Source organism: Macaca fascicularis, chromosome 12, assembly GCF_037993035.2.
Source record: "Macaca fascicularis isolate 582-1 chromosome 12, T2T-MFA8v1.1".
In the NCBI taxonomy this organism is placed as follows: Eukaryota; Metazoa; Chordata; class Mammalia; order Primates; family Cercopithecidae; genus Macaca; species Macaca fascicularis.
The window spans coordinates 46,017,328-46,044,716 of NC_088386.1; the positions used below are offsets into that span (position 1 = coordinate 46,017,328).

The 27,389-nt window shown below is 40.7% G+C and overlaps 1 protein-coding gene across 2 annotated transcripts; it reads right to left on the minus strand.

Moving 5' to 3' along the window:
• Positions 1 to 1,745: 1,745 nt before the first annotated feature.
• Positions 1,746 to 21,499, minus strand: RND3 (Rho family GTPase 3). Of its 2 annotated transcripts, XM_005573140.5 has the most exons (5): positions 21,123 to 21,499; positions 20,569 to 20,656; positions 8,436 to 8,545; positions 5,189 to 5,323; positions 1,746 to 3,805 (listed from the first exon to the last, which is right to left on the minus strand). In XM_005573140.5, exons 1-5 carry the CDS (start codon positions 21,270 to 21,272, stop codon positions 3,554 to 3,556), a joined length of 735 nt encoding a protein of 244 aa, XP_005573197.1. In that variant the 5' UTR covers positions 21,273 to 21,499; the 3' UTR covers positions 1,746 to 3,553. The 2 variants fall into 2 exon arrangements, with proteins under 2 accessions (XP_005573197.1, XP_045222968.1); XM_045367033.3 differs by lacking the exon at positions 5,189 to 5,323.
• Between the last annotated feature and the right edge of the window lie 5,890 nt (positions 21,500 to 27,389).

The following is a 27,389-nucleotide window of genomic DNA, read 5'->3' on the forward strand; positions in this document are numbered from 1 at the left end:
TCCCACTACTACATTATAAATTCCCCATGTCAGAGATCGAATTTAATTCATGATAATGTGCCAAACTTAGAAAAGTGTCAGGCATGTAGTAAGCACTCAATAAATATTTGGTGAATAGAAAAATGATAAAAATAAAAACTTTGAGATTAGCAGAATGCTGGTGTCAAAATAACCCAGCAGAAAAAAAGATAAGCAGCTTTAAGAGTTTCAGGAGGGTTAGAAGATGAGGTCATTTAAAAAAATTCTTTCTAATAAAAATAACTCCCCGAGTTATTTCTAAGTCTGCACCTAAGACAGACTCCCTGCAAGACTAGATTCTAAGAAACTGTTCCCGTAAAAGATTAAAATGAGACACAGTGTAAAGTCTTACTCAGAGTTTGAAAACCACCTTTTAGTATTTAAAAAGGCATTAACCAAGATCATTAATCAATAGAAAGGAATGTTCACAGAATGCTTAGGAGAAATGTTTGCTAAGGCAAGAAGTCAGAGAAAAGGAAGGCATCCATGCCCAAGGCTGAAGACAAACGTTTCTCTTTCGCTTCAACAAATTAAAGCTGCTAGGAAAGAACAATTGACCAGAGGGGAACATTACTGTACAGCATATAAAATACTGCCAAGGTCAGCAAAACCTCAGCTTTTTACTTTTTTATTTTTCTATGCCAGTGATTGTTGAGAAATGAGTTTCTTGCAAGGCTGACTTAGACATTATGCTCAGAAGTTACTCAACACCAAGGATTTGGAAAGTACTTTTATTTCCTTTACTGTTTGATGACAACAAGAATGAGTTACAGACATTTTCAGTAAATCTCTGTGCTTAAAATTGTTTATAAGGCCATTTCATAATGTCAGTGTGCTTTAATTGGTTCACTCATGTTGGATTCTCTGCTTCCCCCTTTGCTTCTGAGAATTATTTCCAAGCAAATAACTGTACCTCCAAGATTCCCAAAGCCACTCAGAAAAAAAGAAGCCACAAGGATGCATTTTTTTAATATGATGTGGCTTAGCTGTGTAGAAAGAAGCACTGTTTTAAAAAATCCCACATAGAGTATCTTTGGACACTTATGTAAAACTTAATAAGTATTTTAGCTGAAGACTGAGAATCAACTGGATTTATGGGGAGAGAGTCCTCTATTTTACGGTAAGTTCTATGCTTACTGTACATCTCCCAGGTCATTGGGAAACTTGTATTATGTTGTACTATGTTATTTAAAGATGCTACTACCATATGCAAGACAATTTCTGTTTTGCTTTTTTTAATCCTTCCAATTGTTGCAAAAGCTGTGTGCTGGGTCATCCCCACAACCGCTGTGAACAAGGACATGGACATGCCTTGCGAGGTGGCATGAGTTAAAGACCAAGGCTCAGAACCCCACAGGGCAGAGAGGCAAACTAGGCTCGTATTAGCATTAAACCTGTGACTTGAGACTGCATCATATTGCTTCATTCTTAAATACTTGAAGACTTCCGTATTTTCTACAAGTTAATCTTAGGCAGTATCAGGGCTCTTTTTCGTATATGATCAAATCACTTAATCTAATTATGCCCCATTTTTTTTTCTTGTGATTTGAAAGCATCATGAAAACCTTTTATATATGCAGGTTTATCTGTTACTACTATGAAGAATTAAAAAATTCCAAAGCCTTCTCATTTAGAAAATGTTAGGCATTTTGATTCTGTAATCACCTATGTTAAAGAACAAAGCTAAACAGCGAAATCAGGAAGCAGGTAATAGAAGACAGATCACATTTAGACAAAGACATGGTTACTTTTTTATTTGAAGAAAAAAAAAGTATGTTTTAATAAATACTGCAGAAACATTGACCAAATAAACATACAAAGTGACTTCAACAGTTTAAAAAATGCAACAAAAGTTCTGCTTTATAACAGTTATAACTTATTTTCTTTTTACAATATTTAAATACAGAAAGCACTCGCCAGCTATTTTGTAATACTGCCCAAAGCATAATGCTGCATCAATCAAAGCATATTATGTTGGTAGAATGTCTGTATTTTATGGGAAATGACTGGAATCGTATTTTCTTGCAGAGACAAAACAAAGTGCTTGTAAGACATAGAACTGAGTGTTGTAATTACCTTAATCTCTCCTGCCACAATTTAAGGGGAGCACAGCTTCAACACTTCAAAAACGAAGCATTATCATGGGAAAGAAAGCTCGTTTTCAACAAGCGCCAACAATAAACAGGTCAGATCTGGTTTCTTCTCTGAAATAATCTCTAAAATGAACTGGTCAAAAATATCTGTAAACTATTTTAAATGCTTTTATTTTACGTAACAACAGCGACCAAGTGCTGAACATGGACCTTGGCTGCGTCTGCTCAGTGAGGTTTTAGCAATCACGCTCTAGAAATGCCCTGGTGTTGTGTCAGGACTGAAACTCTATTATATAATCTTCCACTAGGGATTCTCTAAAGCTTGGGTAAGTGAATTCTTCTCTCATCAATGTTCATTTAATGAAAGTGAAATAAACCAACAGATCATCAGATGCTGCCAGTTTTGGAGCTCCAACCCAAAATAATAGTCCTTTTGCTTTGTATTTTTGGTAACTTAATTCCAGACAGCTTTACTCACAAACTGTGCTTTCCGCTACTATTCTTTCCTTCACTCATTACCTCTTCTGGTGAAAACAGTAACTACCTTTTTTCTCTCCTTGGATCATTCTATGACGTCAAACCAAGACACCTTTTATTTGACTTTGCATTTTTATCAACGATGGCAAAAAAATCACACAACTTCTTTTCTAAACAGCGCACAAAAATATTACATTGAGCAATTTACCACTTTTTAATGACAATCACAATGAAGAACAGAACCATCAGACTGAATAAAAATCGACACTTTTTTTTCCTATTTGATCTATGCGATCTTTGTAGTGCTGGTCTACAAATCTTGCAAGATTGCAAAGGCTTTCCTTAGAACCATCCTACTCAGCTATCTTCAGGAAGGCAAGATTTCAACGCCTCATAAAGTTTTCCTCTGGATATATCCCCATGGGTCCTGATACAATTTCCATTTTAATGATGAGCTAGAAAGAAATTAGATCACATCCTCTAGAAAACTAAATGCTAAAGTCACAGTGCCAGTTCCCCAGTGAGGACGGTATATTAACATATACTTTTTGTAAAGGAGAGTAAAACATTTAAAAATTAAATCAAAGTAGAGATCCATGAATAGATTGTAACAAAAACAAACAAAAAAAAAACCCAACAAAAATGCAAGCACCATTCAGAGTGTGATTTTTCTTCTTGGAGGTACTCGCATCCCCCCTCATCTTCCTCTAGCTCATTTGTATCTCCATTTTTTGGCATATTTTTCAAGTCACACTTCAAAACTCTTCCACGTATTCAATTCTCACCACTTGGTCTACATGCCGAATCTAAGGACAGGATTCCAAAAAGATGAGTATCCTCTCAAACGCCTCCGAAGCCTCTGGTATACATGACTTTAGCTGTGCACTTCATTTAGACTTCACCTTTTTGTTTGCTGTTGTTTTTTACACTAGATTCCTTTGTCCTCATTAAAGATAATGAAAGATTCACATCACAGTGCAGCTCTTCGCTTTGTCCTTTCGTAAGTCCGTAGCAACTGCCGAGAGTTCTGGTCTGCTAGGCATGTGTGAAATCCGTTTTGTGGCTCTCTGTGATTTGTTCCGCTTAACGTTTTTATTTGTCTTATTTACACATGCCAAGGTGGCAACGTGAAAAATGTCTCTGACACTATTTTCCGACTGTAAAGCTGAGCATTCGATATAAGTAGCTGCTCCAATCTGTTTGGCCATATTTGCCCCCTGAGAAGCAAAAGAAGGGATTTTAATCAGCAATAAGACTTTGGGAGAAAGTTAGCTAGTGTCTTCTAATACCACAAAATAATAATGCATTGCAAAACGTTTACTGATATGTTAACTGAATTTTCCAAGTGTCACTGCAAAAATAAAAGTTGTTAAAATTTGAACTGCCTTATTTATTACTTCATAAATATTGGCAGTCAAGAGCCAATCGCTAAGATGTCCAACTCTCATGGCTCATTAGAGGTGTTAGAGCTCTGAATAAATGCTAAAGGCTGATCTTAACAAATGAGGACATTCATTATCAAACACTTAATATGAGGTGATTCAAAGAGGTGTAGAGTGGAGCTAACGAGGTGATTCATCTTCACTATCAACTGCAAGCAAGAGTTAACTGGTTACTCAGGCTTTCCAGGGTCACAGCAAGCATGGAATGGCCCAGAGAATCTTACTGGTGAAGTAAGTTAGCTGAAGGTCATGAACATAAACTCCACATTTTCCACACAGCTCTGGCTGTGGCGATGTGGCTTTGAGAACCTGTTCCAGCGTCTCCTGGGGGACTCCATTTCTCTTTTCTTGAGGGTAAATGGCATTCAAGACTAGTGACTAGGTTGTACCGAAAACGAGGGTAATGAATGAAATTTAAAATTGATTTTGAAATGTACGTGATTGTGTCTTACTTAGGGCCAAAATAAGTTGAGGAAAGGAATAATACTATTGTGACATCTGTTATATCAAACACAAAATACGTAATTTCTAAGTGTGAACCATACCACCAATATACGCAACAATAAACATGTGCACATCAACCAAAACTACTTATTTAAAATACCAAATTTTTGCTAATGAGAAATGGAAGACTAAGAAGACTGCAGTATTTAAAATGATGATTCTTAATACAATTTTGGTATTTCAACATGAACTCTCTTTAGATTCTGGTTGTAGGTTTTACGAGAATGAGCTTTTGAAATTGATTCTCATTTCTAAATACTTGGGGGAAATGCCTATAGAAATGAAGACTCTCTGAAAGATGGTGTTACGGAGTGCTCCAGTTTACTGGAAACAGCCTTATTATTGCACTGCCGACTGTAAAATCAGATTACCTCTCTTAAAGAGTATTACTGATTTTGACCACATTCTCTGTTAAACCTACTGAACTTTAAACCTACTTGGAGTTGCAGAAATATACAAGGTTAGCATATCAACTGTTTATGTACCCAAATATCATGTAATTACACTAATAAATGACAGCATTTTAAATTTCACAACTGACCACTGGCTGAGCGTTTAGAAAAGCAGCTACTTTTTATTTTATTTATTGTGAGTGACAGTCCATTTCTTTCACTCTTTCTAAAATCCACTTTTGCACATGGGCAACATATATACCTGGTCATAGGACACTGGCGTCTGCCTGTGATTGGAGAGTTCTACTAATGTACTAACATCTGTCCGCAGATCAGACTTGCAGCCGACCAAGAGCATTTTGGTATTTGGACAAAATTCCTGGATTTCACCTTTCCACTGTGACAGAAGAAAAAAAAAAAAAAAAAAAAGATTAAAAATGAACAAAGTAATGGCATCCATATCATAAAAACCATTTCTCCACTGGCAGACATTAGAATGAAACTCAAAAAAAGATGTTAAAAAAGGAGTGTCCCTTGAGATGAAGAAGCAAACTTTGCATTTATCTCCTGAATAGATGTGAAGTTTTACGACTTTTTAAGCATTAGAGAATGATTATGTATATTATGATCGATTCTCCCTCTCTGTGACTCATCTGTTGCTACTGAAAGAGATTTGGTAGATGTTGTCCAAAGGTAGCTTCAATAATGTCTTAATTATTGGCATGTCTCTGAAAGATAAATGTGTCTTAAGAATAATTATATATCCTAACAAGTGACCACATCCTTCGATGTGTGGATCTGTTCCTCCTTAACTAGAAGGCTGGGGATAAGGCAGAGGCAACAGTAGCACAAGTATGCACTCCCTGATCCCATCATGAAACACTGAAGCATGCCACCGCGAGCTGAGGCTCTATTTAAGTACCTGAGATAGTTAATAAAACAGAACATCCTGCCTTGAAGGAGTTTCTATTCACATGGTTCCATCAACACAGATCATGACATTTGCAAAGGAACATCTCCTGGTGATCGGGAAGGCAGCTGGTCCTGTAGCTCATATGCCTTCGAATTAGTTTAAAACTATTTCAATCTATTCCAGTTTGTCTATTTGTTTCATGATCTAACAAGAATTAGTAGAACCCTCAGCAATGCCTGGCTTGGAATTCCAACTGTCCTCTTTAAGAACAAGCAAGTGGCTTTTTGTGGCTTCATTTCCTCAAGCTTGAGCTCTGCAACAGCATGGGAGTCAAGGGTTCAGGGCAGTCACAGGAGATCTTTGGCCTTTGAGGGCAGGGCCTGGAGAGGCTGAGATGGGGAAGTGGCGCCTGACTCTTCCCACCCACATTCACAAATATGTAAGTGTTCTACAAAGTACTGTGGCCGTGACAATGATGATTAAGACATAGCTGTGTCTTCTGGAAAGAAATTCACAGAATACTGGGGGTGATGAAGTCATGTATTAAGTATAACACAAGATAAGAGGGACATCCTGCAAGAATAACTTAAAAGATCACTAAAGGAGACATCTCCAAATCTAGGGGTGTACTTTGGGTAATGAACTCTAGTGCAAACTACACCAATGGATTCAAAGGAGTAATATACTTTCCATAAGAGCCTATTGTGTTCACTTCTTCCTTTTTTTCTTCCTTCCTTCCTTCTTTCCTTCCTTCCTTCCTTTCTTCCTCCCTGCTTCCCTCCCTCCTTCCCTCCCTTCTTCCCTCTCTCCCTCACTCCTTTCAGAATTATGTAGGAACACCTACCATATGCTAGGTGGCACTAGCATTAGAAGTGGAAGGTGAACTGGAAAAAAAAAAAAAAAAGAAATTCTTCCTACTTCAAGTCATTCTAACCTCCTCTTTGATAGTGAAGGACTTAAAGGCTTCCATTAATCAAGACAAACCACAGGGGTTATCATGAGCCTTAAACCTCACAGGAATGTAAAACATACTCATTAATATCTATAAGGCCAAAGTCACTATTCATTTGGTCTTAGAAGAAAAAAGCAAAATAAAACAGGAGAAAGGCTTTTTCATCATAAAGTATGCATAGCCTGATACTACATCAAATAAAATCTCCAGTAAATAAGCAACCCCTTTTATCTCCAGACAGAACTAGACATGTTGTTATGTTGCTCTTCAGCTGTGTAATGACTTTGGCCTCCCTCCGCATGTCTAGCAATTGTTTACAAGCATTAAAGACAGGAAAGGTGTATTCCTGCCTGGATTTGACAAGCATTAGCATTATTTGTGTTAGATATGTATTACCCAAAATTGAAAGGAGCTAAAAAGGGAAAAAGAGCCTTTGATCTATTAAGAAAACCATATTTTATTGAACTCTGTTTGTAATATTTAGTAGAGACAGAAGGATGATTATACTTCAAATCCTGATTTCACAATGACACACAAGCCAAGCAATCAAATATAATAGAGGAATGTAAACTAATAAAAACACACAAAATACAAACAAATTCCACTAAAAATTAAAACCAAAAAAACAAAACCAACCTAGGCACACCTGCATGTTTGTCTTTCTTAATCCATACCATACTCAGCCCCTCAGCTGACACTGCCTTGCTCTCAGCCACATCCGGTGTCTAAGCCAGTGCGTAGAGGAGAGGGAGTGCTCCACCAAGGGTCTGATCCTGAAGCCCCACAGCACACAGGCCAGGTCTGAGAAAACAGCTAGTGGCTAATAAATGCTGATCCATGGACTTACACGGCACATGCCTTCTACAACTACCTGGAGGCTGAGTCCCTGCTGCTGGAGGTCAAGAAATGCCCCTTCCTCCCACTGGCCTCCCTACTTCCTGTGACCCATCCTGTAATAGGTCCTCTTCCTCTTGATCTCCCTCTGGTTCCTTCCATCCATAGCTTCCTTAGTTAGGTTCCTTCTTCACCTACAGAACCTGACTAACCTTTGCCTCCATAAACTATGTGTACGTTATAATATATAACATGTTTACAAGCCCTGCTTCTACATTACTAGAAAGATAACTGATCATAATTACTAGACAGATACCTGATCATCAGACAATTCACATTGGACACATCCCTATTCCTCCTATACTAGTTCCATTTCTGTTTCTAATACCATAACTAAAACACAGCTTATTAAAATAGCCATTATTGCATTCCTTTCACTAACTGACTTGAGGTCAAATGTAACTCTGTAAGCTAAGGTGCAATCGGTTGAGTCACTGAAAGAAGGAAGGAAGACATGAATATGATAGTAATCAAATATAACTGTTTTCAGCTGTACCATTTTCTCCCGAAAGACAAACACGCAGGCCCTTGAAAGGTATTCTGTTTCAGAGCTTCATGAAATAAAATTTCAAGCATGTTCATCATCAAAAAGTGGAAACCCCATTTTGGTGTGAAAGGGTTCTTTCTAGTGTTTAATTACAAATTGTAAGGCAGGGAATTGACTAGAGTCTTTGAGTTCCCCAGCAATCCCCATGTTTCTATTTATATATCACCTAGTACTGAAGTGTGTCATCATTCCCCAGCACTTGCCTTTTTGAGGACACTGTCCAGGGTCTCTGGTCTACTGATGTCAAAGCAAATCAGCACGGCATCCGAATCAGGGTAAGAGAGGGGGCGGACATTGTCATAGTAAGGAGAACCTGAGAAGAAACAAAGATACACAGATTTTCAGATGAGAGTCCCCTTGTCTGTCATGCATTAACTCTACCCTTTCGGGCTAAGTCCTTTGACTGTCACATCATGACCCAACCCCCACTTCCCCTCATTCTTGGAAAAGAATTTAAACAGACACACAAAAGCCTGCTTGGAAGTATATGATGAATGAAACCTCACATGTATCTGACATAAATTCAAGAGGAGGGCCTGGATCTTAAGGTGAAATCTGTATGGTTCAAAGACTAGGGCCTGAAGTTACCTGGGTGAAGTAGGGAAGCACCTGGGGCCAGGTGGTCTTGAGTGCAAACCTGCCTCCACCACTAAAGAGGGAGGGGGCAAGGTAGCTTTGGGACTCTGTGCTTCTGATTCTTCACTCATAAAATGAAGATGCTGACAACATACGTACCTGAGATTAAGTAAACCCAGGCAGTGCCTGGCTTTTAGTAAGGGATCAATACGTATTCACTATGGGTATTATGGTTGTATTACCGCTACTGTTAAAAGCTGAGTGGTAAAAAGAATCAGAAACTGAACTACTTCTTGGGAAAGAGACCTAAACTCAAGATAAATCTGACAGCAGGATGGGGGTGAATGAGGGAGAGCGGAAGAGGGAGGGTTCAACAACTACGCAAAGAGAAACCACAGTGTTACCCCATCTCCAAGTTGTAAGTTTAGATAGGCTATTGACCTTTGAGCTTGCTTATTTCAACTTATTGCCAAACCCTATACAGATTTTCTTCCTGTTACAACTCAGAATGTAATAAATGTCATACAGGATCATGTCACTTTTTTACAGAGTCCCATCTCTGAAGTGATGCTAAGGCATGATCCAAGGATCTTAACCTGAATTAAATCCAGGGTACCCTAAATGTTCAAGGCACCAGCCAATTACTTTAACCACAGAACTCTCTAGTCAATCAAGGAAGTTTTTCTATTTCTTTAAGAATTCCAAAGGATGGGCAATTACATGAGGACAATAGTTATGAAGTGATTGACTAGAAAACTAAATACAGCTTGTTTAAGAAATCGTTTTAGGTATACTGACATTTCCCAAGCATCACATGAAAATGATTTTACTAGGAAATATATACACACGTATGTATCTGACTCCAGAGTAGAAAAAGAAAATCTAAACCACCAAACTCTTTTTAAAAGTCTATTTCAATTTGACATCACTTTCCATTTTGAGCAGAAAAACAGGACATGTTGTCCCCTGATAAATCAAAACCTCAACAGGCAAAGTCAGGAAGAGAGACTTAAAAAGCAGCTTTAAAAAATATCACTGTTTATATTTCTATTAAAACAACATTTGCTTGGAGGCTGTTCTTGTGATCTAAAAGGCACTGCAGTCAGGGGGGCATCACCCTCTATTCACACAGTACACTCTGGGTCCCTGGCATCCGCTGCGGAACCCCAGGCAACAGTGCAGCTTTTTCCCTAGCTGCTTGACGATGGAGAGTGACAACTTCAAGCCACGTGTGTCTGCTAAGCAAGGAAGAAAAGAAAGTTACAAGAATCAGGAAGAAAAATGTGAATAAATAGAGAATTAAGTCAGAGCTGTTCATGAGCTGCAGCAGCTGCCTACCCTCATCTGGAACCAGAACCCTGGCAGAGCAGAGGCTGACAGCTGAAAGATATTTCTCAAAAGCTTAAAGGGTTTAGAGTTTAAAAAGTCAAGTCATTTTAAGTATGAAGGTATATTAGAATGAGGCTGTCTCTGAAAATGACAAGCTGTGGCTGCCTTTTCAGTCGCTGAAAGAACTCTGAGGTGAAGAGAATAATTCACAAATAGTTCACTCATTTGAACATTCGAGAGGCATCAGAAACTAGATGGTTGAACACTATTTACGGCTACATTAGTATTTCTGTATTACCTCTGAGAAGTTCACACTTTTTCAACTAGAACCTTTCCTGTTTCTGTGTCCAAAGTCTAACTCTAGCACAGCGCCTGCTGTAAACATTTGAATGACTCTTTCCAAACAGGGAGTCAAAAAATTCTAGATCATAGAGTGGAGCTCCAAATACTGGACACATAAATGAGAGTTTCCTCTGGTCCTCAAAGTCAGCAAGAGACGACCTGATCCCAGACCCAGGAAGGCAAAGTTGCCAACAGTTAGGATTGTCAGAAACCTAACGAGGCTTCAGAGATCTCTTTTCCCAGATATCACTCACAACACGAAAAACCACTGTCTCCCTGTGGAGAGCTTCCAGTACAAGCAGACCTGGTATCTTTAGAGGACAGTTCCAGGTACCTACCAGCTCCTTTCAGGATACGATCTGTATGATGTGAGAGTACTCACTGCTAATTCCAGATGTAACACTACTCTATGACAATGGAGACCATCTTTTCCAAATACAAAAATTAGGAAACGCGATTGAAGAAATACAAAGAGGATGAAAGAGTTTAATTGAAATTGAGACTGCCAGGAAAATCCTGAGGAATGGTTTCAACATTCAGGTCACCATGTGACTGCTGGGAATACCCCTCCCTTTGTGGACTATGTTTCCCATCCCCCACCCATTTTATGGCCACAAAGGAGATCTGGCTTTGTGCTCAGCCCTGTGTCACCTGCTGGAGACTGCTACCTACTAAAATCCAGCGGGCTGGCTTCTGTGCTTAGTGCATATATCCAAGTATTTGCAAAATTTAGACTCTGGCCTGATTTTAAAATGAAACAGGGTTCTCCAGTTAAACCAGATTCTCAGGGAAGTTTGTATCTGCTTTTGTTTTTACCTGGTTAACAGTACGAGTGAAAATACATATGTAGTGCAAAGGTTTATAAGAAATAAACCACCGTGCTTGTGGAGGTAGACAGGTAATTTTTCAGAGTTTTAACATGATCTAATTTGGGATGCCACTTTGATCCCATTCTATTACTTTTGCTAATGAACAGTGCTGCTTTTAGATCAACACAAGTGTCCAAAGGTACTAGTAAAACTGATTCCCATATTTTTTAGTTATAAGCATAATTTGACTGGCAATGACAAGAGTAATTTATTTAAAATAACAAGAACATTTATTCACTATATTTTTGATAGGTTAAGTTTATCCTGTCATAGATAGCAGTGTCTATTGTCTCTATTTTTTCATAGTGAAAAATATTTATATAGAATTATCAAAGAACTGTCCCACCAGGAAAGATGTAATTCATCAGCTCAGCAGGACTTTCAGGATAAAAAAAAAAAGCAAAGCAAAACAAAAAACAAACACGCACACACACACACAAACACACACAAACAACTCCTGTGTAACATTACAGTGTTTACTCTGTGTTTAAGCACTTGGAATTCTTCCTTTTCTTCCCCAGAAAGTCCAAGAAACTGCACAAAGGAAGTAAGGCAAGCAAAGCTGGAGAGGGCATGGTGGAATCACAGGCATGAGTGAGATAACACAAGCCAACAGAAAAGGAAGAGGAATTCCAGAAATGATTCTGTGACGTGAGAAGCAATATAGAGGAGCAGAAATGTCACCAAAGGAAGGAGCTGAAAGTCAGTGGGTAAAGCAGGAACAATACCTGCCCCTAACTCCTATATCCCTCCAGGAAAGTCTTACAACACCCTGTGAAGCCAAACAGAAAACAAAAAAATTAACTTCTATAGGTGTTTCTTAAAGATGCACATGAAAAACTCCCAAGGTGCTAACTATAGAACTAAACAACACAAGCAGGAGGGCTCAACAGTTTTTACTCAGTATGAAAGTGTTCAACTTTCAGTGCAGTACATGGTAGGTGCTGATATACATAAAGTATGTGCTCTAGAGTGGACTAAAGTCCAGTAACATTTAGGAACTGCGTTTTGCTTGTCAAATAAAACTCTTTTTCAGCATGTGGAATAGCCTAATGCATGTGGAAATTCTCAGATGCAGCATTTCTCTGGTACTGTATGAAACTTTTCTCAGCTCACAACCCTATTCCAAGCTCCTTTTTAAGTAACCTGCCAGACCTCTGAAGGGAAAACTTTGGGAAACTCTATATTGTAAAGAAACAACTACACTATATATGCAAAATGTGTGCCCCCCTCACCCAGAAAACATAGTTGAAAGGCTTTGCTGGGGATAGATAGACTGGAACAAGTGTACACTTGGGGTTCTGTGAGTTGCCCAAGTTTGGCAAACATCAGCAAAGTTCTAGAGCGCTTTTGAAATTTCAGATCTACCCATCTTTATATTCAAGATCATTAATTCTGGGTGAGAACAAAATTTCCAGCCAAAGAATAGTCACAACGTGCCTCACCCAGAAACTAATTCTTCAGACACATACCTGCCTGCTGAAGTCACCCTTTCGCAAAGATAGAACACACCATATATGTACATACTTAAATGCATATGTAAGAAGATTCATGCCCAAAAGGGAGGCTTTATGGAACCTTTTGCAAAATACCAGTTTAAGGCCGGGCGCGGTGGCTCAAGCCTGTAATCCCAGCACTTTGGGAGGCCGAGACGGGCGGATCACGAGGTCAGGAGATCGAGACCATCCTGGCTAACACAGTGAAACCCTGTCTCTACTAAAAATACAAAAACTTAGCCGGGCGAGGTGGCAGGCGCCTGTAGTCCCAGCTACTCGGGAGGCTGAGGCAGGAGAATGGCGTGAACCCGGGAGGCGGAGCTTGCAGTGAGCTGAGATCCGGCCACTGCACTCCAGCCTGGGTGACAGAGTGAGACTCCGTCTCAAAAAAAAAAAAAAAAAAAAAATACCAGTTTAAACACTGTGAGGCTTTAGAGGAGTCAGGGAACTGAAAACTCTTCTTGTTGAATATTTCATAAATATAATTTATTTCACTTGAACCTTCATTTGAAAAGCTTCCCGTTTCCCCTTAAGAAATTTTTACCAAGAACAGTAAGTTAAAGCTCTTGCATATTTTTGGCAGAGAAAAGTAGATTAACTTTTGGTATTTTTAGTGACCACCACGAGCACATCTGAACCCAGCAGCAGCTAACATGTGAGAGGGCCTGATCTGCCCAATTATTACAAGATTGCATTTCCTCATGCCATCTCTAATCACAGTAAAAGGTTTAAATTAGCAGCAATCTCAAGAATGTGAATCAAGTCTGGGCAGAACTTTGGTGTCTGACTCAGTATAAGACTGTTTAGTTCTTGTTTCAAGTAGTCTGCACAACAAATACCATGCCTGCAAATATGCAACAAACACTCCCAGAAGAATATTTTGTTTGTTTCTTCTATGGATTCAGATAATGGGAACTATGAACAGATCTTATAAAATTTTGTGGGCATTTATGTGTTGCTATTAAGATGGAATAAATGTTTTCTATTTCTGGGGGCAATGCAGATACAAAATTGGAAAGTCACACAGCTAGATATGTTTGGCCTTTAAATAAAGGTTTAGCTCTAAACTCCTAATCTTACTGAGATACTTAAAAATAGGTAAGAATCAAAAAATTGTACTGACAGTGGAACCATGGTTAAGTCAAGAGCTTTAGGGATAAGAGTGTATGTATATGTATATGCCTAAAAGTAAATAGGGAAAATGGATTCAAGGTTTTGTTTCATATGATATCTAAGAATCAGATTTCTTGGAGTAGACTCCCACGAATGAATTCATCTTTCCACAAACTATGTCATCAGGCTCATTTTTCAAAACCAAAGTGCACAACACCTGGTCAAACTTCTGAGGCAACTACGTTCCATGTCAATAAAATGTCTGCCTTCCCAAGAGAGACTCTGAGAAAGTGGCCAATATGTAGCAACTGAGAAGTCATTTAAAGGACATCAGAAAATGACTGAGCCACGACTAATTCATTTGGCACAGCCTGCCAGGCACCATGAGCTAACTGGAGAAAGTATTGGTCCTTGGTGTCGTATTTACATGCAAAAGAACTGGATTAATGAGGAAACATCTGGTTATTTCAGGTGGTATCAGAATGACCAATTTGGACGATTCATTGAAATGTGCAACTTAGCGAGAAACCAGATTGGAAAAAAAACAGCACTAAATGGGGCTAAAAAAAAAAAAAAAAATCTACAGACAGATTTTTAGACATGGAAAGAGCATTCATACTGCCACCTCCCTTTTTTTTAGGAGGTTCCATGGTTTAAATGGAAATTATCACATGGTGGACAAATCTCCAAATGCAGTTTTATGTACTGCTTATTGGAAACCACCATACAAACTATCTGTTTTACCTTAACCCAGGTCTCTTACAGAGTTTCAGTGTGGAAACTCAAGAACTCAAGTTAAGAATTAAACCTAGTTTTGAAACCCTAAGCTCCAATGGATCATTACTACCTGATGAAATGCCTGGTTTCCTGCAATTTCACACTTGATATTCAAATCCCAAGCATCCATGCTTCTCTGGCTCCTTCATAAATTCTTAACCTCTTCCTTTCTCCAAGAAGATTAATTTAAGTTATAATTCTCAGCTTCCAGAATCTTGTTTTCTCTGAGAGCCACTACATGTAAGCAAGTTTCCATGTGGGAGGGATGTTAGAAATTTCTTAGAACTTAGTCAACTTCTAGAAAGGAAAGGAATTGTGGTGGGCCTCAATGAGCATTAAGTCATGAGTTAGGGAGCCTGGACAACCCAGATGACCTTCAACAACTCTTTGGATCTTGTTGCTCCTGGAAAAATCCAGCTTTAGAACCTCCAGGCTCACCCTCCTATAAACAGGTATTATAGCACTAGACAGGAGGAAGTTTTTCTATGTCCTCTGTTTGTCCTGTGGGTATTCGAAGAAGGTTGTCAGGGAAGAAGGATGTCTTTACCCTGTTCAAATCTCAGTCTACAGGCATCTCCTCTCACCTAAACACCTGACACTTAATCTGGGCTCCTCATTTGATTTCTTCTGTTCGTTTGGGAAAGCCTGATTATTTTAAATGTTATTGTCACTTGTGTTTTCACCATGTCTGTCTTATCACATGGTGAAACTGTGAGTACCTAAGGGCAGAAGCTGCTCTCGCCCAGTTCTGTACCCCTCCCATAGCATCTAGCAGATTGTATGCACACAGAAAGCACTAAACCATGTTTACTGACTTTATAATCATTTTTATGTCTTGTCTAGATGTGTTCATTTATATGCTAAATCACCAAAAAAAGGGGGGGAGGGGGAGAGAGAGCAGTGATCTCTTTTTAAGCTGCTTTTCTGGATTAATTATATACTAATCTCCAATACTGCTGAACCATTTCCATCCCTATTAAGAAATATTTCATTAGAGAGCTTGTCACCAAGACCATTCTTCATACTTGATGTATAATAAGGTAAATATAACAACTTAGATAGACTTCTGTTTATAGAGAAGTTTCTTCTCATATTAAGGCCATTGGGTAATTAAGATATTTTTCCTCCCTTTTTCTCTAAGAAATAAAGGATACTACCTTAACTGTTAATAATGCTAAAAACTTAAATAGGAAGTACTAACTTTAGCACTGAGGGCTTGAAAGAAACTTGAATCATGATAAGATTCAAAAGAGTGTTCATAAGGCAATAGCATAGTTATTGTGGGGAATTTTAACAGCTGAATTGAATATATTAAAAGTAATAATAAGCCTTAAATAAAATGTGCATTAACTTGCCTTGGTTAAAAGCTGGAATGAATGATTATTACTCCCTAAATCACATGTGCTGAAATTACACTGCAATCAAATCTCTTAGGAAAAGATACGGTGATCCTTAAATGACTATGTTTCTATTATTAGTAGGCATTTGGCTTCATGCTACAAATTACTTCTATGCTTGGCAAATGTGGCCAATTTTGAAGCACAAGATATTAGAATTACTTTGGTCTTACTTATTACTTCACAATTGAAACTATTACCCATTGTTTTGCTGAAACTCATTGGGTGAAATTTGAAAATCAATGGGAGCATTTCTGCAACTATTAAGAATGTTCATTTTATAATGAAAAATATTTTTTAGGAAAATGAAGAAGTTATGGGTCTTAAAAATTCCCTCTCGTAGATGATTCCTACAGCATTTTTACAAAAGTTTTGTTTACTTTTATTGGGGGGCTGGAGTACTGTAGCCCTAAGAATCGACTGGCAAAATGCCTTTTGTAGTTGCTTTAACTGGTATGTGCAATGGGAAGAGGGGGTAGCTGTTTCCTGTCTGAAGAGGATCCAGAGGATCTATAAACCCTAGGATGTCTGACAAAGGAAAAACATTGCAACCAAGTAGAAAAGGGCACTGGGGTTCAAGGACCTGACAAAATTGGGTACATTATGAGTTGTCGGTGAAATACACGCTAAACTGGAAGAGCTTCTTTTTCTCCATTACCCCACCTGAACTGTATGCTTCTTAGGGGCAGGACCATGCTTAATCAACACTGTATCTGTAAGGTCTAACAGAGGGCCTGTTTATAGTGGATGTGGAAAAAAAGGAAGAGATGGATGGAGAAAGGGAGAAAGGAAGGAAATATTAAGTTACTGTGCCTCAAAAAGCAGGAAATTAATTATTATTATTTTTTTTTTTGGTGCAAAGCGACTTCACATATCCTACTTTCACTTGATAGTCTTCCCCACATCCAAATTGTCAGAGTTTCACCTATGCATGATCATGACTGCTGGAGGCAAAAGTAGACCCCTTATGAGAAGCTGTCCAACTAAACAGGCCAGATAAGAGAGGAACTACTTCTGTCTTCTAAATGGTTGCCCTTCTGCTAGGAGGGTAAACAGGGCAGGAAGTATCATTCAAAGGACAATGTTCTCTCTCCCTATGTAAGAGCGGTCAGGCACACCCAATTTTTCCTATATAAGTCTCTTTCACAAAGTTCTAGCAGGGAAATAAAAAGTGCAATTTATCTGACATTTAGAACTTTAGAGACTTGGCTTGGATCTTTTCTCCAGAGTTAAATTGATGGCCTTTGGAAAAAATAGATGTATCAAGAGGCATAAGGCATATGCAATTATTTTTACAATCTGAACTAAATAAATATTTTAGTGGGCAAAGAAAATGTCAAACATTTACCAAAATATAATCCTGTCCAGAAATTTGCCATGAAAAGCTTGGAATTAAATGGAAAAATGTTAGATCCTTGAAATAATTAGTTGCTGATGCAATGGTTCCTGCTATATATAAACAACAAATCACCTTTGATGGAAACAGGCTATTCTTAGAATTTAAGTAAGCAGTGCTTGGTGACTGTGTTGAACTAACTAACATTTCTCCTTATGAACAACATAATGGAATTCTAAATAATTCCCTTATGCCTCTTTTTTTCCATTTGTTTAAATCTAAATTCTAACTAAGATTTCATTACTGGATAATTTTGCAGTACAAAATTTTCTTAATCACATTTTCAAACCTTTATATTTTAGTTAAACATACATAGGTTTTGGTTTCATCAAATAAAAAGACAAGTGATTATTTCCCTACCAACTTCATTTCAGATGATTATCTCTAATTCGGTGAAAGGCAATGTTTATAAAGTTGTCATTCTTTGTGCACAGGTAATTCAGTGTGAATAAATGTCAGGTAACCTCATCTCCTTGGAAACTATGCATATCATTACTCATTTATTCATTCATCAGATTGTATTGGATAACTACTGTGTGCAAGGCATTGTGCTATGTGTGCAGAGTCTGTAGAGTTTTGATTAAATGCATGAAGATACCTGAAGTGGTATTTATCTGCACATTCGACCGACAGCCTCCAACTATAAACTGCCCACATTCTGTTTTATTTTCTAGCCTTTATCAAACAATGTGCCTTTTCTCCCCTACAAGAATCAATTTAGCCCTTTAGGCATCGAATTCAAAATATCCATTGGTGGTCCTGTGACTCTTGAAGCTTGAGATAGGAAACGTAGAGCCCAGCATTCCTATAATCCCACCCGTTCCCCCTCCCTGTCCAAATGGGTTTCATTCCTAAATCCACCAGGAAGCCTGGCTCTGCCCAGAACCTGGCTTGCTTTGTAGGCTGTAAAAACCCCAGCACGGGATGCCAGATCCCCTAAGACTAAGAGCTGAAGCCAGCCAACATCCTGGGAAACAAAAAGACCTGCCTGTCCAGCGTAATAAAGCCAAGAAGTGTACAGTGGGAGAGACCCTGCACATCATCTAGCTCAGTGTCCTCTTTTTACAGATGATGAGAATGAGACCCAGGGAGGTAGGGGATTTGCACACAGAAATCCATGGTAACCAGGAGCTAAGATCTAAACACAGCTTTGTATCAACGACTGGATCAGACCCACTGCTCCACCCCATGCCAAAATAATTTTTATCGTGCATTAGGTCCAAACAGGGCTGCGTGTCGGGGCAGGGAGTACTGGTGCTTATTATTGGTACCACACCAGCTGTGCCATCCAGTAGGCGTAACAAATACATACCATGATATGTCTGGGAATCAGAGCCCAGTAAGTACCAGGCTGTATAATAATTCTGATGATGGGAACTACTGAAATAAGGAACCACTTGAATTCTGTCTACCAACACCTTCTCCATAGTTTCGAGTCTGTGTACAATCCCTACCAGAAAACACGGCGGCAAAGTCCTGATTCTGCTGCCCTTGGAACGGCTGGAGAAAGAGCCTGACTCCAGGGGGGAACAAATCAGCCCTTCTCACTGCAGCAGTCGGAGCATCTGGCACCGACCGTGAGAGGCGCTCGCTCGTGCGAGACTTCTCGCTTGCCTTTGTGCTGGGACTGCCTCTGGCGACCCTGTCAGTCTGGTTCCTTTCTTGCTCTCTGATCTCCCGCGTCCCCTCGGGGGCTCCAGCGGTTCAAGCTTAGGGTTGTGGGAAGCTCACAGGAACACCTCCACGAGGCCACTCCCCGCTGGGCGCGGCTCCACCTCAGGGCCTCCCCGCCTAACAGCAAACCTGCTTGTTGGCACTTGCGCATTCCTCCTCGCTAGTTTCACCCCGGATTTGGCTCGGTCCACCAGCAACCCAGCTCCCTGCTAAATTCCCAGCCCTAAGCGCAGGGGCCTTTACCCAGTCTTCCCAGTGGGTCCTGCTTTTGCACAGCCGACACCCTTCTTGGAAACAAACTCGCTGGACACCGCTGGTTAGGGCGGCGGGTGCCTATGTCCCAGTCCAAGACCTCACATGGTGCTCCCCTGCCGCTCCCCGGCCTTTGACCTGCCCCAAACCCCTAACTCAGCCAGGGGGCCGGATGCCTTCCCACCGGGAGGGTACCTAGCCCTCCCTACCACCGCGCGGCAGGTAGGTGGGTGGGCGCATGGGAAAGCAATAACCCGGCCTTGAACCTCAGACCAATGAATATAACCCACCGCGGCGCCAATAATTCAAGTAGACTGGAAGGTCAAAGGCGAATAGTGTTGCCTGCGGCCTTGGAGGCAAGCAGAGTGGGGGATGCAATAGAGGTCAGGAGGGACTGGTGTGGTGAAGGGGGAACGGCGTGATCACTGGGATGGAGTAAGGAAAAAGGGGAGGCTCGGTACAGGTGGCAACCCAGGCGCCGCGGGCGGCCGGCGGCGCTAAGAGGAGGCCCAGCGGCTGCCCGGCCCCTGCGCCACCAGCGCATTCCTGGCTGTAGGCGTCACGGGCGCCGCGGCTGCCTGCGCTCAGTTTCTCTCCCCTAAGAGCGGCAATTGCAAGTAACCGCGTCGCCTCTGGGATTTTCTCCCGCCTCCCATCACCCCCGCGGCGCTCCCCGCCTCCCTGCCAACCAGCAGGTTAGATCTAGGAGGGGCGCCTGCCTTGAGCCGGGTGGTTCCGCCCAGGCGCACGCAGCGCCGCTGCAACACCCTTCAGCATCGGGCCACCTCGGCCGACCCAAGGCGACTTGACCACGGCTCCGCGGGCAGATTGCTCCCGGCCACCTAGCCACTAGTGGCTCCAACCGCGGGGTCACCCTGCGGGCACACAGCGCCCTCCTCTCCCCACTGCCATCTCCTCGTCCACGCTGTCGTCTGCCGCCCCCGCCCAGAAGGGATACAATTTTCGCCCACCAGGGACCGTGGGAATCCTTTGGGAGGGCCAAAGTTAATGGAGGGGCGCAGACGGCTTGTAGCGCGAGGTTTCCCGAGACCCGCCGCGCATCCCCCAGCGGCTGGAAACCCGCCCCAAGAGCCACGCGGTCCTCCCACTCTTACCCGAAGTGTCCCACAGGCTCAACTCTATTCTTTGTGTGTCGATTTCAAAACTGGCCGTGTAATTCTCAAACACTGTAGGAACATAATTCTGGATAGACAAAATGGGCGAAAGAGGGCAAAGAGGTTATGTTTAAATGCACGACACCCGTTGAACACCCTTCGCCTCCCGGCTCCCCAATTAAGAAAGAAAACCCTCATACATCAGACCATACACTAAGCACATAGACCCTTTCCGAAACCCCTGTCCTACTCCCCACCCACCCGACCCGGCTCTCACAGACGTGCTGACCCGAATTTCCCAAACCCAGGTTATGCACACAGGAACGAACAAGTTTCAGGAGCTAACCAGCCCATGTGCAGGCGCGTCCCAACCCTAAACGTTTCCAGCGCACTTTCCCTTTCCCCGCAGTCTAACCAGCGGAAAGTAGTAAGGGCGAGAAAGACTTTTTTTTTTTTTTTTTAAAGCAAAAACGGGTGAAAGCGGGGAAGCCCACCTCAGGACTGGGATCCCACTGGCCGACCCCCTCCTGGAAGCCGCGGCCGGCCACACTCACCTCGGGGAAGCAGTCCTTGGCGAAGACATGGAGCAGCGCAGTTTTTCCACACTGACTGTCTCCCACCACAACTATCTTGCATTTCACGTTCTGATTAGGATCCATGATAGATTTGCTGGATAATTTCTGGCTGGCTCTTCTCTCCTTCATTGATGTTGCCTTATTTTCTCTTGGAACAGGAATTTTCTCTTAAGAAGAAAATATATTTCTCTCTTTATAAAAAGCAGATATAAAAATAAATCGCAAGGCTGATGGGCAACCCCTGAAACGCGGCGCAGACGAGGAGGAGAGCGAGAGGAGGAGGTTGGTTACTCCCCTCCAACAAGTTTTAAGCCTGACTCCTCACCGCGCCTCCCAAGTCCAATTCCGAGCCGACTGCTTTGTTTCACGCTCTCTGCGCGGCTTTATACGCCCGGCCTTCCAATCCTCTTCTTTCTCAATGAGAGGAGGAAACTGATCTGCCTCCTCCCCTTTTGTGGAGCCTGGGAGTGAGCGCTGTTGCCTTGCTTGCCGAAAATGTAAGCAGTGCGCCCTCTAGGGTGCCCGTTCGGGATCTATTTCAGACCAGGCTCTGCGACGACATGAAGACCCCAAAGATGCTTTGCTGACAAGTCCACAGGGCAAGGTGGGAAACTGGCATCTGTGGATATTGATTTGAACTACAATCCCTTTAAATATAGTTTAATATAGGGGCTTATCTGTAGAAGCCTCATGACCTTTTATGAAAACAAACATTTCCCACCCAAGTTAAAGCACAGTATAAAACATAGGAAGCAAATCTTGGGTGGAGAATGGTTGAGTGGTTCTATTTTTTTTTTTAAATGGTTTGTGTCAGGTACATAGGCCATGGACCAACAGATTAGCCTCTTTATTCCAGATGCAAGAACTGACTTGGCTGGGTCACAGCAGTACACTGGCTTCTGAAACCTGTCAGGCAGAAAGGTTTTGAGGAGTGGGTACAGGAGGTGGGAGGGGAGAAGAAAGAGAAGTGGAAGATGCCCATCACTGAGTGACAAAGGCCATTGGAAACTCAACCCTAGGGACCCAAACACTTTGTCAGCTTAGTTACACCTCCCCACACTTGCAGTGAGGAGACTGGGGGTTGGCGGGGGGGTAGGTGTTGATATTATCTGTTAATTCTTTATAGCCTCCATCTTCCTGGAATCAAAGCACCCTAGGCTTGACTCAAAAGGCACATTATCTTTAGCTGAAAAATGCAGGTACAACCTTCCACCCTCTCCTCTCCCCTCCTCCACATCCATCTCTCTAGCCCTCCTACTCTTCCCCGCAAGCAAGAGTCTTAGAAAGGACCAGAATAGTCCACACATTTGTTCTTTTTCTATGAGAAGTCTTTTTCTCATCTTCATCTCCTGCACCCCAAATGCTCAGGAGGTTTCAATTGTTACAATATAGTGGGACATTGGCCAAAACCAACTTATATGGTCTCCTATGGAGACTCCTAGGCTTATAAATGAGAAGAAGATGAGGTGAAAACAAACAAAGCAGAAAGTTCAACATGGGAAGTGAAAAGGCACAATGAAGACTGGTCAAAAGCACTGATGTAAGTAGTGGACTGGTAGGGCCCCTGAAGCCTAGGGGATCCAGGAATGATGTACTATTTGGGGCTGAGAAAATTGAAGCCCCCTCAGAGAGCACCGACTCAGACTCGATCGGTGGGTCTGTGTTTACACAAGTGGAGGGTTGACCCACAGAGAAGCGAGTTGCTGGCCCTGCTAGGGTTCCTAGAGCAGCCTTTGCCAATGTTTGTTCTTCCGAGCTGTAATTCCCTGCTGACACAAAGGGTGCCACAGCCCAATTAGTGAGGGTGACACTGTACCCGCATCACCATTGAAGATTCACCAAACCCACTGATGTTACAAACATTTAGAAAACCTAGAGAAAAGCAGACTATTTAACATAGTTTAACCTAGCATTTCCCAAAACTACTTAAACACAGGAAACATTTATTGAATTATTTACATGTTTGTTTGTTTAGTTGTTTAAAAAGCAATGGGCATAGTGGTTGGGGCAGATCACAAAGAGGTGTATTTGGGTCTTCAACTTCACATTTTCTGTATGACCTTGGGTGGATTATTTAGCCTCTCTGAGCCTCAATTTCATCATCTGTAAAATAGGAGTCATAATGGTAATTAGGAGGAAATGCAAGTGAAGTTTGTAGAATGGTTTCTGACACAATAAAGAGTCCTTGACCTACGTTGTAGTTTGCATGTAAAATCTTATTTGCACTTTTCAGAACTGTTGAATGTGTCTTGAGAAATTTTGGCTTCATTAGTGGACTCACTAATTGGAGCTGGGTCCATCCCATCTTTTGTCTTATTTTTAACTTCCAGAGATACGATTTGATCCTCCATATTTCTGAACTGATGTAGCTTATATGGTTAAATCACTTTAACAGAAATAATTAAGAATGTTTACAAATTGGCCGATCAATGAATGGGGTAACCATATAATTTATCATCTAAGCTGGGATATTTTTGAGAGCAGAAGAGGCACTACCAATGATTGTGGCTGGACAACAGGGGTAAACAGGGTCTACCCCAAGCAAAACAAGATGCATAATCACTTCACCATAGAATCATCTGGAATCATAGTGGATGACTATTTTTGGAAATCAGGTGACCTGAATTTCCAGGAATCTGCCAGTTGCTGAGCAAAATTTAATGGATGTATAATAAAGTAGAAAAACCAGCTGCCTGAAGTCACCAGGATTTGAATCCCTCTAGGGTAAAAATTCTTCCTTTTTCTTTTTAAAATCTCTGGTGTTCAGTGTGAAGTGGATACTTAATATATTTTAAAATTCATGTAACATTTAGTTTAACAATGATTTATTCAGCATCTGCTGTAAACCAGGCACTGTTCTAGGAACTGCAGATATAGCAGTAAACAAGACAGACCTGTTTGCTACTCTCAAAAAGCATACATTCCAGGCAGGAGATAGACACTAAATAAAGAAGTAAGACCATCCCATGTTTTCTTCATAGAAAACAGGGCGTGGCATGATTAAAGCACAGTAGGGTAGGGATCAGACCCGTGGTCCAGAAGAAGGATGCTCACAGGCAGTGGAAAGGTTATAGGCTGGAGGGAAAGGGATTGGTAGGTTTGAGGAACAGAAGAAAGGCCAGAATGACTGGGGCCCACTGAAGGAGGAAGAGCATAGCCTGGGAAGCAAAAGGAAACAGGCGGGGCTGAATAATTGGCTGTAGAATTTGGATTTCATTCTCAGGGTAATGTGAAGTCAGTCATGGCAAGACTTGGAACAAGGTAGCAGCATGATTACATGAATGAATGAATGAACAAATGACTTCAGTTCTTGGTCTGCACTGTCACTCACTAGCTGTGAAACCTTGATGAAACTGCTCATCTTCAGTGAGAATATCGGATCTAAGCATACCTAAATTCCTGGAAAAGACTAAAATTTTAGACTGTAATAAAAGGTTTATCTTTAAGAAACACATTCATTTAGAAAATGTGACGCCTTACCTGAGAGGATAGTATATTACCTAGTGTCTTTCCTTTTGTGATTCTTGTTTGTCTTCTTTTGTCTTCCGGTTACTCTCTCCTTTTTCTGATTTATCCTTAAGACCAAGAGAACAGAAAACCAATAGTAAATAGTTCTCTGTGATTTAGTTAATAGAACACATTCAGTTGCCCCAAAAAGTTTGAGTTTAAAAATTATTTTCTTCGTGTCTAACCCTTTACTTACCAGAGGAAATCTCCCCTCCCATAGAAACTACATCCCCTTTGACACAAAAAGGGTTGATTCCAGACCTGGAGAGAGAACTAACTGAGAGAGAGTCCCCATCTAGGGATAGCACGAGACTGATAAACAATTGTTTCTGAGATTTGAGTGACTACAAGTCAGGGACTTGGGTTTTAGTCCAGGCTAAACCAATGAACTATCTGTCCTTGGGCAAACACTGACTAAATTCTTTTCCGCAGTTTCATCCTTACAGAGGATGATAACATCTGCCTCCTTTAAGTTGCACAATAGTACCGCTCAGAAAATCAAGTGCCCTGCACTTTCCAAAATTCTTTTTTAGAAACACACTACAGGCACCTCCCTTTTCATGTTCAGTGTATTTATGGAGATCTCAGCCCACAGTGGAATATTGTAAGGTGTAATCCTAATTGTTTATTCATGGTCACCTGCCTCTCTTCAGACTCCAGCAGAAGTGTTTGAAGGAGCAAGTGCACAATGAGGAGGAAGCACTGGTCTTTTATGGTCAGCATCAGTGGAGCAGAGAGATGGCTGAACTCAAACAAGAAAACGTGCAGGATGCCTTCATAGACGTTATGTCACAAAATATGGATATGAGTCATGGGCATTCTCTTTGAGAATTTAATAAGATGATGGGTATTAAATAGTTTCAAATATAGGCATTTCAATACAAAATTAAAGACAAGAACGTAAACTTGTAAACCGTTCTGTACTGAAAGGTAGCAATTTCACAATTGTCTCTTTTTGGGGTGGTCAGAAGAGGGTGATCACTGTTAGTCTTATATAGCATCAACAAAATAGAAGGCATTTTTTTTGAAGTGAGAAATTGAGGAAAGATGATTCATAAAATTTAATGGATTAAACTGGGTATTTAGGAAGAATTCGTTTTCTTGGAAGAGAATCTTTTCCTTTATTTTCTCTTAAAATTATGCCTATTTGCCCTCTCAAGGACATTGCACTAAGTTCTCTAGGCTGTGTGGTAAGAGCACTCCAGTCTAGGTTGAAACATTCAGCCTTGTTTTTTCTAATGAATGCTGACTGTGAATATGATTTACTGCTGCCGTGTTGACTTAGTCCTCACTCTTTAGCCAACAGGAAATGACACAACCATGTGAGTACTGAATAAGAAGTCATTTTGAAATTGATCATCCTTTCTCTGTTTATGGTTAATTTGACAAATAGTCCATTGCATTCTTTAGAAACCCAGACCACAGGATTTTGATTCTGTATATTATAGGGCACAAATAACCCTTTCTACCTGCCCCTCTCAAATTTCAGATCTTTGATGCCTGATGCCGTTTGTTTATACTTCAATATTTCCTAGGTAAACAAAACAAACAAACAAAAATACAAAACTATCAGACCCATTGATTACTTTATCTTCTAAACACCCAATTATACTTTATGTCAATTTGTCAATGAGATATGAAAAATATTTAAGGAATTGCCCTAAGAAAACATTTTAAAGGATGAGTTCTTTATACATTATTCTCTTGAAGCATGTAGTATGTTCCAAAGATACACCTTTTCCAGTATTTTAGGAGTAGTCAAAGGGAAACAGAGATTATTACTGAGCACCAATTAGGCCTTCTTTTGGAGATTGCCAGAGCTTCATTGCCAAGTTGATGAGATGTACTGAGTGGAGTTATTTATGGCTATGTGTACAGTCAAGTGGCATTTAATATTTTAATCTAAGACTTAAAAGAGAGATTTAAAGATGTCCTATCAAGTCTCTACAAAGATCTTACGTGGAAATTTTTGCCCCCTCTGTTGAAATAGCAACAACAATAACAAAAAAAAAAATATGAAAACTTAGTTGAGGTCTGTGTTAGTTTAATTTAAAAAAGCAGTAATTCTTAGGTCAAGCTTATTTAAAAAAACACTTAGTAGCCACTATTTTATTGTTATTGAACTCAAAGTGAGGAAACAGAAAACAATGGCTAGGATACCTTGAAGAGAGTCATTAGCTCAGGCAAAGGCAGAGAGTAGATTTTAAAGCATTTAACTTAACATGTTCTGTAGAAGAGTAGTTGTCAAATAGGTTTGGGCCATGGGCTACTACTTTGGCTGGCAAAACTAACCAACCAACAAAGAAAAAATATAGATGATCTATAGGATACTGCACCCAGGATGAGAGGGGAGACTGCAAAAATTTTGATGGCAAACTTATAAAGAGATGTCTAAGCTTTGTAATCTGTCATATTTATTTAAAAGTCAAGTGCCATAGATGGGGTTATATTAGAACTTAAATCCTGAGTAACCTGTGAACAAAGGCTATAATGGCTCACTAGTGTTTCCTGGCACTGAATTTGAAAACCTCTACTCTAGACAAGTTTATTATTATTAATTAATTAATTAATTAATTTAGCTACAGAGTCTCTGTCACCCAGGCTGGAGTGCAGTGGCGTGATCTTGCCTCACTGCAAGCTCTGCCTCCCGGGTTCACGCCATTCTCCTGCCTCAACCTCCAGAGTAGCTGGGACTACAGGCGCCCACCACCACGCCCGGCTAATTTTTTGTATTTTTTA